Source organism: Drosophila tropicalis, unplaced genomic scaffold (assembly GCF_018151085.1).
Source record: "Drosophila tropicalis isolate 14030-0801.00 unplaced genomic scaffold, ASM1815108v1 contig_859, whole genome shotgun sequence".
NCBI lineage: Eukaryota > Metazoa > Arthropoda > Insecta > Diptera > Drosophilidae > Drosophila > Drosophila tropicalis.
The window spans coordinates 6,557,935-6,575,030 of NW_027173353.1; the positions used below are offsets into that span (position 1 = coordinate 6,557,935).

At 38.3% G+C, this 17,096-nt stretch overlaps 1 protein-coding gene across 1 annotated transcript in view; it reads left to right on the forward strand.

Annotated features, from left to right (window-relative positions):
* The window catches only part of scrib (scribble), a 66,086-nt gene that overhangs the window by 21,515 nt on the left and 27,475 nt on the right, over positions 1-17,096 (forward strand). Inside the window, 12 exon segments of the mRNA XM_068296974.1 lie at positions 3,019-3,233; positions 3,318-3,605; positions 3,666-3,745; positions 3,814-4,127; positions 10,788-11,386; positions 11,577-11,667; positions 11,670-11,776; positions 11,881-12,067; positions 12,148-12,461; positions 13,486-13,770; positions 16,415-16,525; positions 16,899-17,078. Of these exon segments, the coding sequence (XP_068153075.1) occupies positions 3,019-3,233; positions 3,318-3,605; positions 3,666-3,745; positions 3,814-4,127; positions 10,788-11,386; positions 11,577-11,667; positions 11,670-11,776; positions 11,881-12,067; positions 12,148-12,461; positions 13,486-13,770; positions 16,415-16,525; positions 16,899-17,078 (2,771 nt within the window).

Below are 17,096 nucleotides of genomic sequence, written 5' to 3' on the forward strand. Positions count from 1 at the left end.
TAAAACAAAAATTTTCATAGCATGTCTCGCCGCTTTTTAAGAAAAGAATACATTTGCATGCCTGCCTGCCTTTATGTACGAGTACCATAAATATATCTATGTGTAAATGCTATTTGTATATACATAACAACAAACTTTAATTTAGATGAACGCATCTTGGTATTCAAACAGAGAAACCAGTTTTCTTTGCCATCCACACTGACGTCATATAGCTGAACATATTAACAAGTTGTATAATCGTCTTGGGTCGATCCGGGCGTTGGCTCAAACACCCAGTTCGTTTCAGTTCAGTTTCTACTACTCTCCCTCTACACACACACATACACACTTTTGGATGTGTGTATTTGATTACGCTATTGTTTTTATTCACTGTTTATATTCGGAAAATATTTGCCCTCTATGCGGGCTTCCCATTAAAGATCCCATTTGATTCTAAATGGCACCTCCTCCTCCTCTTTAGCCTTCTAATTCCTGATTTCTGGTTTTGATTGAGTATTTCAAGCTGTCAGATCAAAGTTGTTTCGAGTTCCTCACACAGACATTTTGATCTCTAACCAATCCATATCCATTCATTGTAAGTGTGCCAATTGACAATATGACGTCATGGCGTATACTGAATGTAGAGCAAACTGCAAAATGTAATTGCCTGCCCAACGATCGAGTATGATTTGTACCTTAAGATGACGCCTATATTTCTATATTCTTCTCTATAATATAATTAATCACATTTTGTGGTATATGCCAGCAAAAATAACCATTTGATTAATGACCCCTGTCAGATTTATTTTGCCTTGGTTATGCTAAATTATAGAGCCACTCATATCAAAAGCCATCAGAAATTAACCGAGAAACTATTTGCATACCCTTCAAAAACAATAAATAGAGTGTATTTTACAAACAGGTCGACACACTTTCCTTTTTTTCTTACTTATTACTGGTGATGTTTTTGAGATAATGTCATCTTTTCCAAATGTTAGCATAGTTTATTCCCTATGAACCAGGTTATTTGATCATTATTAGATTTTATTGAAAATAAAGAACAGATTTTTAAGATTAAATACGATAGGAAAAGCAAGTAAACCTCATTTTATAGCTACTCATCTTGGCATTAAAAGAAATTTGATAAAATCTTAAATATAGTAAAGCTGCAAATATTATATTATAATGGAATCAAAAATGTTGATCTTGTAACATTTTCATAGTGAAATTCTGAAGCTAACTTAAAAACAAACATGTTCTGCCTTTTTTTGTCGTTTTTGAAAATCTTCACTGTATCTAACTGATTTATACGAGTGACTATGAGTTTGTTTGTGGTTTGTTGTCTGTTGTGATTGTTTTCAGTTCTCTTCTCATTAGATTGCCATTCAATATTTGTATTTTGTAACTGTTTTTTTTTTTTTTTTTTCTGCTGCCAAAACCAGTTTTTATAGTTAGATAGCTTTGTTTTGATTTTAGTTTTCTGTTTTCTATACTTTTGGGCCTATAAATAGATAATAACATCATGTCAGAAATAAATATGTATACAAATGTGTTTGCTTTATTCGTTTCGTCGCCGTGGATCAATGACGAAATGTATGTCTAACGCATATTTCATTTAATTTATACATCTATGTGAACTTTTTCAAGATCGTTGTGATGGCTTTTATTGTTTATTCCGTATAGATAGATACCGACTGAACACGTTATGTCCGATAGTTTTGTAAGTGACTGGTGCGCCCCAAGTCACTTAAACTGCGTTCAAATTATCCAATTAAAGTCTTGGCGGTCAAGTAGTAAACGTTGTCATCGGCATTGCCGCCGCCTCTTAATATTACATATTGCATGGCGAGAATTATGGCTATTACAACATGCTTTGCCCTATACCCTCTCTCATAGTTTATATTTACATAAATCTTCATATTCATAAATTAAGTAAAGACAGTACTTGGCACTCCCCGTTGCGTGTAATTTCGTAAATTTCTTTCGTTTGTCTATATTAAAATCGGTAATTCGATTGAAAGAAAGTACGAGGGCGGCGGTAAAAGTTTCCACGGGACAAATGTTAATATTTACTATAGACAAATGTAAATAAAGAGAGTGAGCTTATCGTGACTTTTCCTGCATATTTATCATGGAAATCATTTAAGTCTACAAAATTAAAGAAATTTTCCTACAAGTTCCAAATGTTATTTATTGAGGTCAATGAATGCTGACTGAAAGCCTTAAATATTGGTGTGGAACTTTTCAATTACCCCTCGTAAGAGATGTAACTGACAGTGGAATTGGATGCATCTACTTAAGCCAAGCACAACACTTCCGTCATAAACAACAATTTGCATTTGTTCATTGCCTGTTATTGAAGTAAATCCATCCAGCCAGTCAGTCGGTCCAGCACTTGGTTGAATGGATGGGTGGGTGGTTTGGTTGGGTGGATGTCTGGAGCGTTGCTTGCAATTGCTGCGTAGATTGATTTTTTTTTTTTTTTTTTTGGGAGGGAGGAGGCAAAAAGAGGCTGGGGGGCCAACGTCAGCCACCCAACATTGATTGCCCACATGTTGCAACTTTTATATTGTTTACATGCGCCGCGGTGTGAAAATTTATGGCGCACACTTCTCATAAGCGCTTGATGGATTAGAGAGTAGCGAGATCCACCACCAAATGCTGTGTGTGTGTGTGTGTGTATGTGTATTGTGTATCTTTAATACCAAGTGTGCACGAGAGGTTGAAATGTTTACGCCTGGCGCCAAAAATAGTTGCTGCCGATATGTTGGTTTTTAATAGCCATATTATTTATTGATTTTGCAAAACCAAAAAGGTAGACCATTAAGAGCTTTCATCATAAATGTTTGTATATAATAAATAATGCTTCATATATATGTAAATGTATATATATATATATCATCATATGTATATATCTGCATGAGCCTGCAGTTAACCTGTCATTATTCGAGCTATTAACTAAAATCTAATCACTTGAGCCCCCCAAAATAATTTACTTACCATTATTGATTGTTTCTATTATTTTCTGATTTGCCACAGCACGCGATTCTGATTCAGATTATGAAGAGCATAACAGCCGCGAAAATGCGCGGACGGTTACATTCCCCGACGTTCCCAATCAGGAAAAGAATACGCAATTTGTGCGCCAAAATACGCCGCATCCCAAGGATCTAAAGGCAAAGGCTCAAAAACTGAAAGTGGAGCGCAGTCGTCATGAGGAGAATGCCAATTTGGTGGCACTGCCTGAGGAGGAGGTAAGTAATAGCTCCACTTCTTGGAGAAGAGAAGGTGATAATAAGCATATTCCCACACTCATTCACTTTGCCATAAATTTATAGAACGGCATTAAGCTAGCCGAGACACCAACCGAGACGCGCCCTGTGGCTAACAATCACCAGCAAGCGAAAGCCGTGACAGTCACCGCACCGGTACCTCAGCCAGTACAACAACCAGTTGTTGGTGTAAATGCCAAACAGGCAGCTAATGCACCAACCGCAGTAGCAGCTCCACCAGCAAATGCACAGGGTGGTGTTCCTCAAGTGGTGCAAAACACCGCTACCACTGCTGCTACTGCTGCACCTGCTGCTTCCGATGTGGCCGACGGTGATGAACAAGATGATGAATTTGTAAGTACAAAAACACTCTCAATATATTGTATCTACTACCAACAACTTCTGCTTTTGCAGGAATCCGATCGACGAGTTGGCTTTCAAGTGGAGGGTGAGGATGATGATTTCTACAAACGTCCACCAAAACTACACAGACGGTAGGTGTAAATCAATTAACCCAAGTCGCAAAATAGTTATTTTAACCCATTTATCGAAACTGTTGCAGCGATACTCCCCATCACCTAAAGAAGGAGCGCGTCCAGCATTTAACTGACAAACAGGCAAATGAGATATTAGCTAATGCGTTGGCCTCGCAAAAGCGCAATGATGCCAACACGGCTACCCCGCAGCATTCGCTGGGTAAAGTGCAGTCGCCCATTGAGGAAAATGCCGATGCTGAGCAATTAGAACAGGAGCAGGAACAACAACATCAACAGCAACAACAACATCTATTTGATGCATCTCTCTCACCGATACCAGCAATAACAACTACAACGACAGACGAAGCAGCAGAAGGGGCAGAGGCAACGACCGACCAGGGTGAGTACCATGAAAACTACTTTTCCATAACTTTAAGCGCCCCCAATGCAAGTGTAAAGTGTATAGAAAATCAATAGTCCAGTCAATATTCAAACAGTGGGCCCGATTATTATATTTTACCCTACAAAATATACAGATATTTATTGTCGTGTTTAGTTGATTCAACAAAATTTAAGCTACTTGAAAATATATACAGAATATAACTACACTATGATATCATACATAAATTTATAATTCAGAAAAGTGTATACAACTTTCGGTGTAGTCGTACCCAACACCTATATGATGCCATATAGATTTGGGTCATTTTTTTCTGTATGAGTCATTTTCATTTCAGTTGATATTGCCATTGGCCCATTCAAGATTTGTACTTCCTATATCGTAAACCAAACTTGGAATTAATTACACACGAATAAGAAAACATATGGCAGTTATTAAAAGCGCGTTACAACACAGACACAACAAGTGTATCGTGCAATATTGCTGTTGTTGTTGTTTAGGGCTATTTCGAAGCACACGCAACAGGTAAACATTGACAAAAAAATGTTTTGGCCCATAAATAAACTCGGCACGTAGTAGCTACAATGGTGGGTTTGCTTATCACTTTGGCTCTATCTTTATGTACATATATATTTTCTGAATTGCAAAAGTTGATAAAAACCCATAAAAAAGGGCTCAATGCTTGCTCATTGCGAACTTCACTCGAAAGAGAAATAGTGAACAAGTAAATTAATAGTATGTGTTTGAAAAAAGAGAGGGAGAAAATAAAAAGCCGTGTTGAAACACCGTCTCATTATGGCTAATGTTACCTGAGAGTCTGATAGGGAGAAAAAGTGAGAGGCAAGTAAGGTGTTTAGAAAGATACAAAGAGAGTGAGTGTAAGAGGGAGAGTGAGATTGTGAGAGTCAACCGCTCGCTGGTGAGTGCAATTAACCGTCCCGTCTGGGGGTCTTGGGTCTGGGCGTTTTGCCCACTTGTCGCCCGCTTTAGTCATTTTTCAGTTACGCTTGCGTTTTGTCAACATCGCGAGAGCGCGCAACGTTTCTTCGCATCAACTACGTCTGCTACTTACCTTAACAATATCAGCATCATCATCATCATAACCTGCATCATCATTATCATTTGAGTGGCCGTCGACGTCGTCACCTGGCTAACTTTTATTTTCATTTTATTGTTATTGCTGTTGTTTACCTGCGAACTAAGGCTAAAAGAGAGACAGAGACGTATACAGAAAGTAATGAGCAATAACAATAGGCCAAAAAAACAAACAAAAAACAACAAGCTGCCACAAAAATACATTGAAAACTTTGCAACAACAACAGTTTCTTTCGGTTAAAAGATTTGCTTTTTTTCTCACCTTCTTAACAAAATTCAGAAACACTGTTAAATACTTTCGGTAGAGTGTGAAATTGCTAGCAGCTTACGTGTGTATTGTTTGTTGTCTGTTTTCCTGTGCATTCTTTTATTTTTTATCGATTTTTTTGTATATATATATGTACATATACATATATATATCTGTTCTCCTCATAATTCGCTTATATTGATAAGAGCAGTCGTCTGCAAAGTTTCTTTAGATATTGTATTAAACTCCCAAGTACTCTTTGTTTCAATATAGAAAAGATGGTGGGGTGGGCTGAAAACAAGGCCAAATTTAAGCTCGTCATGGGAGCTGAGCCAGAGCTGCCACAAGAATTCTTCAAGGTTAAACCGACGCTCATCAGTAGATGCAGTTTGCTTATTTGCATTTTGGTCGGCAATGCCCCAAAAAATGAGCTGCTTGAAAGTAAATTTTCGTCTTATTTATATAGCACACACAAGTAGTAGAAGCAGCCGGGTCTCTCGGCCTCTTACTCTCTCTCTCTCTTACCTCAGCTGAGATGAGCTCTCTTCTGAATATTTGTGCTTGACAAACAAGAAAAGTACTCAAATGTGGCTCGTTGTGTGTGTGTGTGTGAGAGCGAGTGTGTGAATATCCGGTTTTCCGGCATTTCTTTGGTTCGATTTTCTTTTCTTTTTTTCGGTTAGATATACTGCAAACGCTTTGGCAATACAATCAACATTTGCACAATTCCTTTTGCATTCCTTTTGGCAAACAATATGCAACATTTGCTGCACATATCCTGTAACGTCGTCGTTGTCGTCGTTGTTTGTCCTTCTTAAAGTTCTCACCCTGTTTGTTTGTGTGTATGTGTGTGTATGGCTGCTTCAAAGAGTCCAATAAATAAACCGATGATAAGCTCAAGGCAATGAATGCTGTTGCCATTCATTATTTATGTATTGTTGTACTTCAGTATTCTTGATTACACCGAGATTCTTATTGAATTTACCACCCACGTAGCTCCACCCACCACCCATCATGAGTTGTGCGTGTATTCTTCCTCGTTTTCCGTGCGTGTGTGTTAGTTTATTATAACAAAACTATTATTATTTATTATGGTTGATTTTTGTTAGGTTCTCCCTGTTGAGTAAAGAACAATTTAAACTATTTGCAATGTTGTTTCATCAGGCAAACAAACCCAACTAAGTACACACAGTTTTCGTTTGGCCCATTTTATACCTTGCTATGCCTTTTCGCAGTTGCATGTTAAGTTTATAGTTTCAATGTTTTGTTTTACACCAGAGTTTCCTCCGCTTTTCAAGCTCTTTCTCTCTGCTCAGTTATTTGACATTTCCCGCGTGGAAAATAACGCAACAAAAATGCAATAAATGCCAGCTGCTATCAGAAAATTAGACAGATAGGGAAAGAGAGGAGGTGGCGGAAGATAGTGGCTTGTGTAAGTGCAACAAAAGTGGCCAGGTCAAGTAATTTTGCATTTGCAATGTTGCCGTCATCCTTAGCTTCAACTATTTATGCCACTGACACCATTAGCTACTCCAGTTTGTTGTCAATTAATGTCAAGGCAATGATGTCATCCATCTAACAAAGTTCCCATACTTATGCTTCACGTTCTGATAAGAACACACCAAAATTACGCATACGACAGGTGGACCAAGGTCATTAACTAACGCTGTCCCTTTGAGTAACTTGCCCACCCAAAATGAGTGGAATACTCGAATATTTCTATATTGTGTATATTGCTATATATACACATGTCGCAATGATTCAGTTTTTCCAATCTCTATTCTGTTACCTGCTTATCGACCATTTGTGTTTGCTTTAGACTACGCGTCAGCAGCATATATTTCGTTGTGTTTTTGTTTTGGCCCTATCAGTTTGGCTTTAGGCATTCCAAAATACTGATAAGATATGAAACCGAACCAATTCTTTTTTTCTCTTTTCCATTCGTTGCTTCGTAAATATGTAGTTGGCTTGGCCCTTCCCTCTTTTGACGTTTTGATTGTAATATGTCATCGTTCTGCCGTTTATTTAGCTGAAACAAAAGAAAAACTTTATTCATTAATTTCGCTTGCCATATTTAAACGGTCGTTTTTCGCTGTTGGTGTTGTGGCTTAACACTTGCAATTTGTCAACCGCACACATTCGCTCGCCCGCGGATCTTCTCGTCCTCTTGTTGAAACCTCACCTGCCCTCCGACCAATTAATCACTGAGACAGCCTTTCGGTTGGCCGCCCAGTAATGGTCATTGAAATACATACATATATTATTTGTATGTACATTTTTTTCATGACTCTTCACGTGCGGATGTTGATCAATGGCTTAAAGCCGATTTAAGCTTCAATTAAGCTAGCTTGATCTTTTGCTATTGAACAATGTCAATGTAATTAAAAGCGATTCAATGTATCTATAGCTATCGTAGGGGTCATTGACCAAAAGAAGACAGAAGAACACGTTGTGGAAAATCTCAATTTCAATATTTAAAAATTTGCATAAACGAAGAATCAAACACACTCTTACATATAGAGAAGGCGGAGACGTTCTGTTTCTTTACTTGTCACAAAGTCAGTCTATATGTCTGGGAAACGTCACACAATAACATGGGATAAAATCTAGACATTGGCCAAAAAGGGTGTGGAGCTGAGAGGTTGAGGTCTGCTTGAGGGCAAGCTTTGTGAAATATGAGTTTTGCCTGCTTTTGGCATGTGGCATACAAACATACATACATACATATCTATCTGACTGTCTATCTTCGTGTGTCTTTCTGTCTGTCTACTAATTTCTGTGGACCAGCGTTGACACTCTGGTCTGGTCGGAGGTCATTTACATATAAATAACCAAAAAGGCGAACGAATGGTAACCAACAACAACAAAATGGGAACCTTAGTTCCATTGGCATTGATTTGGCATAAGGATTCGATGGATACAAATGCTAATAAGTACGTTCGGGGAATCATCATCAGAAAATTTTGTTATGCTCTTCCTGTTTGTTCTGCTTCGCGTTCATATTTAATGTGAATGTGTAAAATGTGTATATATACAAGTTTATTCTGACAGCAGTTGAATTTTACTTATTTTTATGAGTTTTCCACCGTACACAATGTATTTAAATTTTTCGTATACTCTGTAAGGATTTGGGTGTATTACTTTTTATAGGCAGAGTCAGTAGAAGCGAAAATTGCGATGCTGTGTCTAAGCAAAGGTGCAAGAGAACTAATTACCATTAATTAACGTTTCATTATGTTTGCTTCTGTTATAGGGTATAATGAAGTCTTTGCTGTCTCTTAACATCGTTGTTTTTTGTTTTGTTATGGGAATGTTTTATATTTACGGCATTTATTTTTTACGCACTTCATTGAGAGAGAGTGTGTGCCTGTGCCGCCCTCTGCTTTTTAAGTAATATGCTGTCGTAAAAATCCTTAAATGGCTGCTTAAGTGGCTGGCAATGAGACCATGTGTAAAAGTGGGATCGAGAGCCGGTTGAATCTTGAGTATTTTTTCGATTATAATTCTCGTTGGCTCAATTTTTGTACGGCTATCTCATGCATTTCGTCATTGTTGTTTGCCTACTTTTCAGATGACTGTGGATGCAGGGCTACTTACCCACACATGTCCCAAACATAACACGTGTTCTCCTTTATATTTGTCTTTACCAACCCATCGCAGGTTCCAATAAACGACCATTGAAAATATGTTTCTTTTTATGACTTTCTTTTGTTGTCGGTTGTCGTTGTTGTTTGTTTTACTTTGACCCATACGACTGGGCGAAAATGAAAAGATTTTTCATAGCTTTTCTCCGTCTCTCTTTCTCTCTGTGTGTGAGTGTGTGTGGGTTGGTGCTTCATCAGAAATTGGGAAAAATATTTTTGGCATTTTATTGCATTATTATTTATCAGAACGATGCTTTCTTTTACGATTTACAAAATGGAATGTTTTCAAAAGTTGCTTACTTTAAAGTGTTGAATATTTTATCAGCAACCTAGAGAGAACGAGAAAGAGAGAGAGAGAGATGCATTCAATAAATGAATATGAAATGAATGGCTCAGACAACAGCAGACACTGATTAAGATTCGCTTCGATTAACACTTGCCGGCATACAATTACAAACTTGAGACTCGACACCACTCTCACTCACTCTCTGACTCACTCTATCTCTATCTCTTGACTGTCGTTAAAGCCAACATAATTGTTGTTGTTGCCGGCCAAGTGCCGGCGAAATTTTATTGAGTGCAAATCAGCAAGTTGGCGTACCGAGGCAACACCTCTAAGGTACAGGAGATAGCAAGTTTCTCTGGGAATTTCTCTGAAGGCCTTCATCCTGTTTATTTATTTAATTATTATTCAAAGTTGTTTAAGGTCGTTTGGTTCGGTCGTTGGCTTAATGTCTGCTCTAGCTTAAAGAATTTTACTTTGTTTTTTTTTTTTTTTTTTTTTTTGTGTTTTGTTATTTTCTTTGTTATATTCTTGTGTATACACGGTTCAATGGCTTTTGGCCAGGACACGAAGCAGCTGTGTCCCCTCCACGAAAATAATTTGCCTAATTTATGTAAAGCATAAATTACCAACTTTATTTGACCGAGGATGGAGAAAAGTATGAGATGAGGCTATTTGAAAATTGCATTAAATCGAAGCCAGTTTGAAATTGATATTGATGTGATTTTTCATTCGACTGCACAGAGTATAGTAGTGTATGGACCTATATTATAGTACAGGGTGCTGTTGTTGTTGTGTGTAAAACCTTTCATTGCTTGCATACATCGATTAGACTTTTCTCGTTGGTTCGCCTGCAGCACATGTAAAAAGTTTCGTCTACATATTAAAATGTGCAGTCAAATAAAAAATCACTTTAGCTCTAGTTTCAATTTTTGACAGGGTGTCCCACATATGTACGTACAGATTGATGCGTAGTAGCAACATGTTCAATCATTAAAAAAGTGCAGTCAGTTAAAAAAAATCGACCAAAAACTATATAATGTTCAATGTCAAAATTAAAGTCAAAGAAGGCAACAATACATTGCCGAGAAATGGTCAAAAGAGCAATGGAAATGGCTCCATGGGCTACAATTACTTGGGGGCGGGCAGTGGACGGAATAGTCCTGCCATGAGTAGTCTGCGTAGCTCCCTGGCCTCATCAAATCGTAGTCCAGCAGGATCTTTACGCCGCAAAGACAAACGCGTACGCATTGTGACTAGCTATGAACCGCTGGAAAGGGATTACGATCGTCAAAGACAGCATTTTGGTAACCACTTGCATTGCAGGATTAGTTGAAATATTTGAGGAATTCTATCAAGCAACTGTATTAAATTGAATTTTCTCTTTGCAGATAACTTGGATGGCGTGACAGAACTACGACAAGAGCAATATGAAATCCATATAGAGCGAACAGCAGCTGGCCTTGGACTTAGCATAGCCGGCGGCAAGGGTTCTACTCCTTTTAAAGGCGATGATGATGGCATTTTCATATCGCGTGTCACCGAGGGCGGCCCCGCCGATCTGGCTGGCCTTAAGGTCGGCGACAAAGTAATCAAGGTCAACGGAATTGTGGTTGTCGATGCGGATCACTACCAGGCCGTGCAAGTGCTGAAAGCATGCGGCGCTGTGCTTGTGCTTGTGGTGCAGCGTGAAGTCACTCGCCTCATTGGCCATCCGGTGTTCAGTGAGGATGGCAGTGTTTCACAAATATCCGTGGAAACTCGTCCGTTGGTTGCCGAAGTCAGTCAGCCGTTGGCGGCCACACATGAACGATATATACCAGCTCCCATAGAGATAATGCCCCAGCAGCATCAGCCAGTGCAGCAACAACAGCAGATTCAGAACTTGGCCGCGGCTCCTCATAGCTATTCAGGAAATGTTTTCGCCACAGCCACCAGTGCAACGGAACAGCCTGCAGCTGTTTCAACAAATGGCCTAATAAATGGCAAGGTGGGTGATAAATTCTTCCAACTCTTCTTTAAGGATAGCCCTAGTTAAATGAAATTATTGTCTGATTTCATCTTTTGATGTACTTAATCAAAATTATCACCACTTCATTATTGAAATTAACTTTGCTCAATTTGTATGTACTTGTTGATTTTCGTATGATTGAACCATGTTGTTTTTGCGGTTTCCTCAGGATGCTCCGTTGAGTTTCATTCAATTGCACACGACGTTGATACGTGATCAAATTGGTCAAGGATTGGGCTTTAGCATTGCCGGCGGCAAAGGCTCCCCCCATTCAAGGATGATTGCGATGGCATTTTCATATCGCGCATAACCGAGGGAGGATTGGCACATCGCGATGGCAAAATCATGGTGGGCGACCGTGTCATGGCGGTAAGTCGCATATGCTAATGGCATTTCATTGTACAATACAATTTGTATACTCATCGATTTCCATCCACCTCCACCCAATCAACAACCCCTACACAACACCGCAGATTAACGGCAACGACATGACAGAGGCTCATCACGACGCTGCCGTTGCCTGTCTCACCGAACCGCAGCGTTTCGTTCGTCTAGTGCTACAACGAGAGTATCGCGGCCCATTGGAGCCACCAATGAGTCCTCGCAGTCCGGCTGTGCTCAACTCATTGAGCCCTTCTGGCTATTTGGCCAATCGACCAGGTTGGAATGGCAAGCGTTATGCTTCAGTGGAGCGGACTCTTAATTTATTTCCACTCGCTCTCTCTTTCTCCTTTTTGTAGCCAACTTTAAGCGTTCTGTGGGCGATGTTAGTGGAGCAGCAATAGCTGAGCAGCCCTACAAATACAACACCTTGGCCACCACCAGTCCGGCAACTGTTGCCTACACAGCCACAGCCCCTGGCACAGCCAACAACAGTAACACATTGCCCAGCAACAAGACAAATGGCTTTGCTGCTGCTGCAGCTGCAATAGATAAGTCTACGGGGCAACCAGTACCGGCTCCACGTCGCACCAACTCGGTGCCTCAGGGAGAAGGCGATGCACCCAATGGTGCTGCATCCACAACCTCCAGTGGAGACTCTGGCGAGGCTCAGGTAAGGAACCCATAGCAGCTCAATCAATATCACTAATGTAGAATTTGTAGACTTTAACATAAGTTTTGTGTGTCTAGTTTATTGCACGTCATTTTAATGTTGCCCATACGACGATATAAATATACATATATCATAAATCAGGCTTAGGCTTATGTCAATTGTTAAGAATTTGCGCTACAATTTATTCGCATCCTAAGGTAAGTCCAATCAAAAAAGCAATTCAGTGCGCAAGTTCTTAACAAAAATACTTTTAACACGCAAATTGTTGATGATATTTTTTGCGAAATTTAAAAAGCATTACCATAAACACACTTTTTCTTACGCAAAAAAAAAAAAAAAACAGAAATACAAATTCCAAGTATATTTCCTTAATTGTGCTAATACATAACTGCCAGATAATTATCAATTACCAACATACTATATATTATATCTTTATACCAAAACTCATAACATTAGATTATAGAATTTTTTATGTATATTGAATTTGTTTGTGTTTGTTTTGCATGTGCCCTGTGCGCGTTTGTCCTTTTGTCCTTATTCCTTTTAATCGACATTTTCACTATTCAAAAACAAAGAAAAATTGTGTGTCCTGTTTGTCGCAGCTGCTGGCTTCAACGCACTCACTAAAGAGCCATTCACATTCAATTGGCCAAAAGAAAAAAAAAAAACAAATTGTATATAACGCTAGACTTAAAATGTAGTGTTAGGCAGTCACTAGTTTAGTTTATGATTAGCCGCCCCTTGCCCCTCCCCAACACACCAATCACTCTACCTCTAACCTCTGCAAAAATTAAAATCAAAACCAAAATGTAAAACGAAATTTACAAAATCCAAACATATTTTTGTTTCTTTTTCTCCGTACCCCTCAAAAAATTGTTTCTTACAAAATCCAAAAACCGCAAAAACAAAAAAATCAAATTCCAACTGAATTTTCCGACAAAAAACTTTGCTTACAACCAACCAATGCCACGTTAACCCACCCAATCAACCAAAACGAACCCAACCGATCCATCAACTATGGCAGCCTTCCTCACTGCGCCCGTTGACCAGCGATGATTTTCAGGCGATGATACCGGCCCACTTCCTTAGCGGCGGCAGTCAGCATCAGGTGCATGTGGCCCGACCCAATGAGGTGGGCGTCAGCGCTGTCACGGTGAATGTGAATAAGCCGCAGCCCGACTTACCCATGTTCCCAGCAGCGCCCACAGAGCTGGGACGTGTCACCGAGACGATCACCAAATCTACCTTTACGGAGACAGTAATGACGCGCATCACAGATAATCAGCTAGCGGAGCCATTGATCAGTGAGGTGACTATCACAACATCACGCTTACACTAAAAAAAAAAAAAACAAAAAAATTAAAATTACAATCAAAAAATGCCAAGAAAATACCAAATAATACATTTTAAAACGATGTAAATGAAACTAAAGTAAATTAGTGGCGTTGTGTGAAGCAGTTTTAAGTAACAACGGTCCTGTTCCTCATCGAAGGATATTAAATCCACAAAATCACATACAACGACACGCATACACAGATACATACACACACACACATATAAATTTGCACATTCCACCATTTGCACATGAAACAAATTCGTGATTTTCTTTTAAAAAAATTTTCTTTTCATTTTTACTCTCACACTCTCTTTATCTTTTTTAAATTGGCAATTCCATTTTGCTCTTGAGTTTAAATTTGTTTAATTTTTTTTTCGCAATTAAATTAAGAATCTATTTTGTATATGTAAATAAATATGTGTGCGTATTTTGCAAACAACTTGATTGAACTACTATTGGCCCTGGCACAAAAGAGATGCTTCGGCAAAGCCAAGCACACACACACACACACACACACACACAGACACACGCACCCATACACCTTACCCAGAAACCATTCACAGGTTGAATATCCGTCGTCATTTGAAGTGTGCCTGGCTAAATTACTCATTGAGTGTGTTTCTGATGCTGCCAAAGCATTATGCAAAACATGCACATCGTCAGTAGCTTGTATGTTGACCTGAACTAATTGATGAAGGATGTGGCTAATTGTTATGGTTGTGGACATGGCCGTCTATGTAGCATCAGGATCTATCTTACCATCTAATGCGCACTAATTTGATATTGTAGACAATATAGAGTACAAATCTGATGCATAATTAATTCATTTTCTAAATCTTTTCTACTAACAATCTATCAAATCTATTTGTAACTCTTAGCATAATTTGGGCTTCCATTAACTTTTCTTACTTATATTATAAAAATAAAATTAAAAGTTGAGTTGTTGAGTTGTTCTTAATGTCATTTCGTTAAAAGTTTGGCAAATAAATGTTTCTCATACATGAATCGAATGTAGTTCAATTAAACCTTTTAGTTAAAGGTTAACTTTATTGTTATTTGCCATATTGCTACATAATAGATGAATTGCTTTTAAATGACAGTTTATTGTTCTTGTAAAGAATTAGAGTCTTCAATCTACTTGAATATGCTCTTAGGTATTCAAGCACTTTTCCACTCGAGCCTTTCAATGTGTTTCTACTCCTTGGTCTAAATCTCATTCAAGGATAAGCAAAGCGTTCTGATGTTGTCACATAGTCAAGTCGAGTGTCAACTCTAAATCCAACTCAAAAAAGGAGAAAAAAAAGGAAAAGAAATCTTTCAACCACTGCAATTGCCGAAATGCTGCCGCTTTCCTACCAACACACGTCCCACCCCTCCACCTCATCAAAACTGTGTGTCTCACTCTCTTCTTGCTTTTGCCACTTACCATATAAATATATAATTCAGCCAACTACAGATACTCTATGCATACATGTGTGAATAATATATAATGCCGAAACACTCAGAGAGCTGCTTTCCTCCTTGTGGAGCCAGAAAAGCATTTATTTTCATATAACAAAATAACACGCCCACAAATGCAGTTCTATAGCACACACACACACACACACACACACACACACAGACTTGTTCGAATGTCTGCAAAAAACTTTTGAATATTTTCATTTGTTTTCTTTAGTTTACTGTGTGCGGAGTAAACACTTCATTTTGTCGTCTGCTAAAGGCAAAAGAAAAGTTGCACTTGAATTGTAAATATTTAAAAACACAAAAAATTTAATTGTTTTTAATTTCTTGAGTTATTTATTTATCAAGACAGTTTAAAAAGTTACATCAAAATGTTGTTTGTTCATTTGTTTGTTGTCGTCGAAAAGTACGAACGAAAAGAAATGAAAATTGATAAAAGTTGTGTCACAGTTTTTGCATTTGACAATTTAAATGAAATATTTCTAATGAATATATAACTTGAAGTTATTATCATTTGACATTTTAATATTGCCATGGTCTCTTTCTCATTGTGTGTGTGTGTGTGAGTGTGTGTGTTAAACCACATAACTGAGTTGCTGCTCTTTTTGATTGAAATATAAAAGCCGCCTCTTAGCTCTTCGGTTTGCAGATTTTCTTTTATGTGTGCGATTTAATATACAAGATTTAAACAGAATATGCTTACATTATTTATTCATTTTGTTGCTTTCCTTTAAGTTGAAGTATTCATAATTGCATGGTTATGGTAAATGGTGAATGGAGAACGGTATTTTGGTTTTATTTTGCCTGTTTGCCTTTGTCTTTTGTTTTATGTTTGTCACCCATCAAGGAAATGAGTGTGTTTGTGTATTATACTTACTAGTAGTAGTAGTAGTATGTGTCGTCCGGCTGTGTGTTGGCAAAGAAATTAGTCCATGTAAATATCACCAACAATTTTGCACATTCTCTTTCATACATTCATACAAAACATAAATCACATGCATATATACATACATACATACATACATAAGCACCCTACATACCACAGCAATCGTAGTAGGATTTTCTAGAGTTAGTCCTTGCTTAGTTTTACACATAAACCATGTTACTTAAAATGTAATGCCACCTAATGTAATATTCCATTGTGTCTATTATGTAGGAGGTGGTCTTACCCAAAAATCAAGGTTCTCTTGGATTCAGCATCATTGGCGGCACTGATCATTCCTGTGTGCCCTTTGGCACTCGTGAGCCTGGAATTTTCATTTCACATGTAAGTAGAGCAAAGTACAATTAACTAAATGCGGTTGCAGGAGTCGATTATAAACTAGACCAAATGCAAATAGAGAAAAAAAAATGGTTAGAAATCTGAGCAAAATGAAAACTTTTCAAATTAAAACACTTGAGCAACTTGCAAATGTAAATGAGCTGCACAAAATTTATACAAAATGCACTTGCTCGGACAACGACAATGACGACGATGGCTTCATTATAAGCAATTAACTCAACCGCAGCGTGTGGTCCGTGTGGTGGTTGAGTTGCGATGGGTGGGCTTTTGAAACTTTCAAGTTTATAAGATTTTCATTTAGTAATTCATTTGGACTACTTCTCTTCTTTTTTCTTGTTCTTTGTGTTCTTCACCACAGATTGTGCCCGGCGGTATTGCATCGAAATGCGGTAAATTGCGCATGGGAGATCGTATTTTGAAAGTCAATGAGGCAGATGTATCTAAAGCCACACACCAAGATGCTGTTATGGAGCTATTGAAGCCCGGCTATGAGATCAAGCTGACAATACAGCATGATCCTTTACCTCCAGGTTTTCAGGTATGTTCATTTCTATCA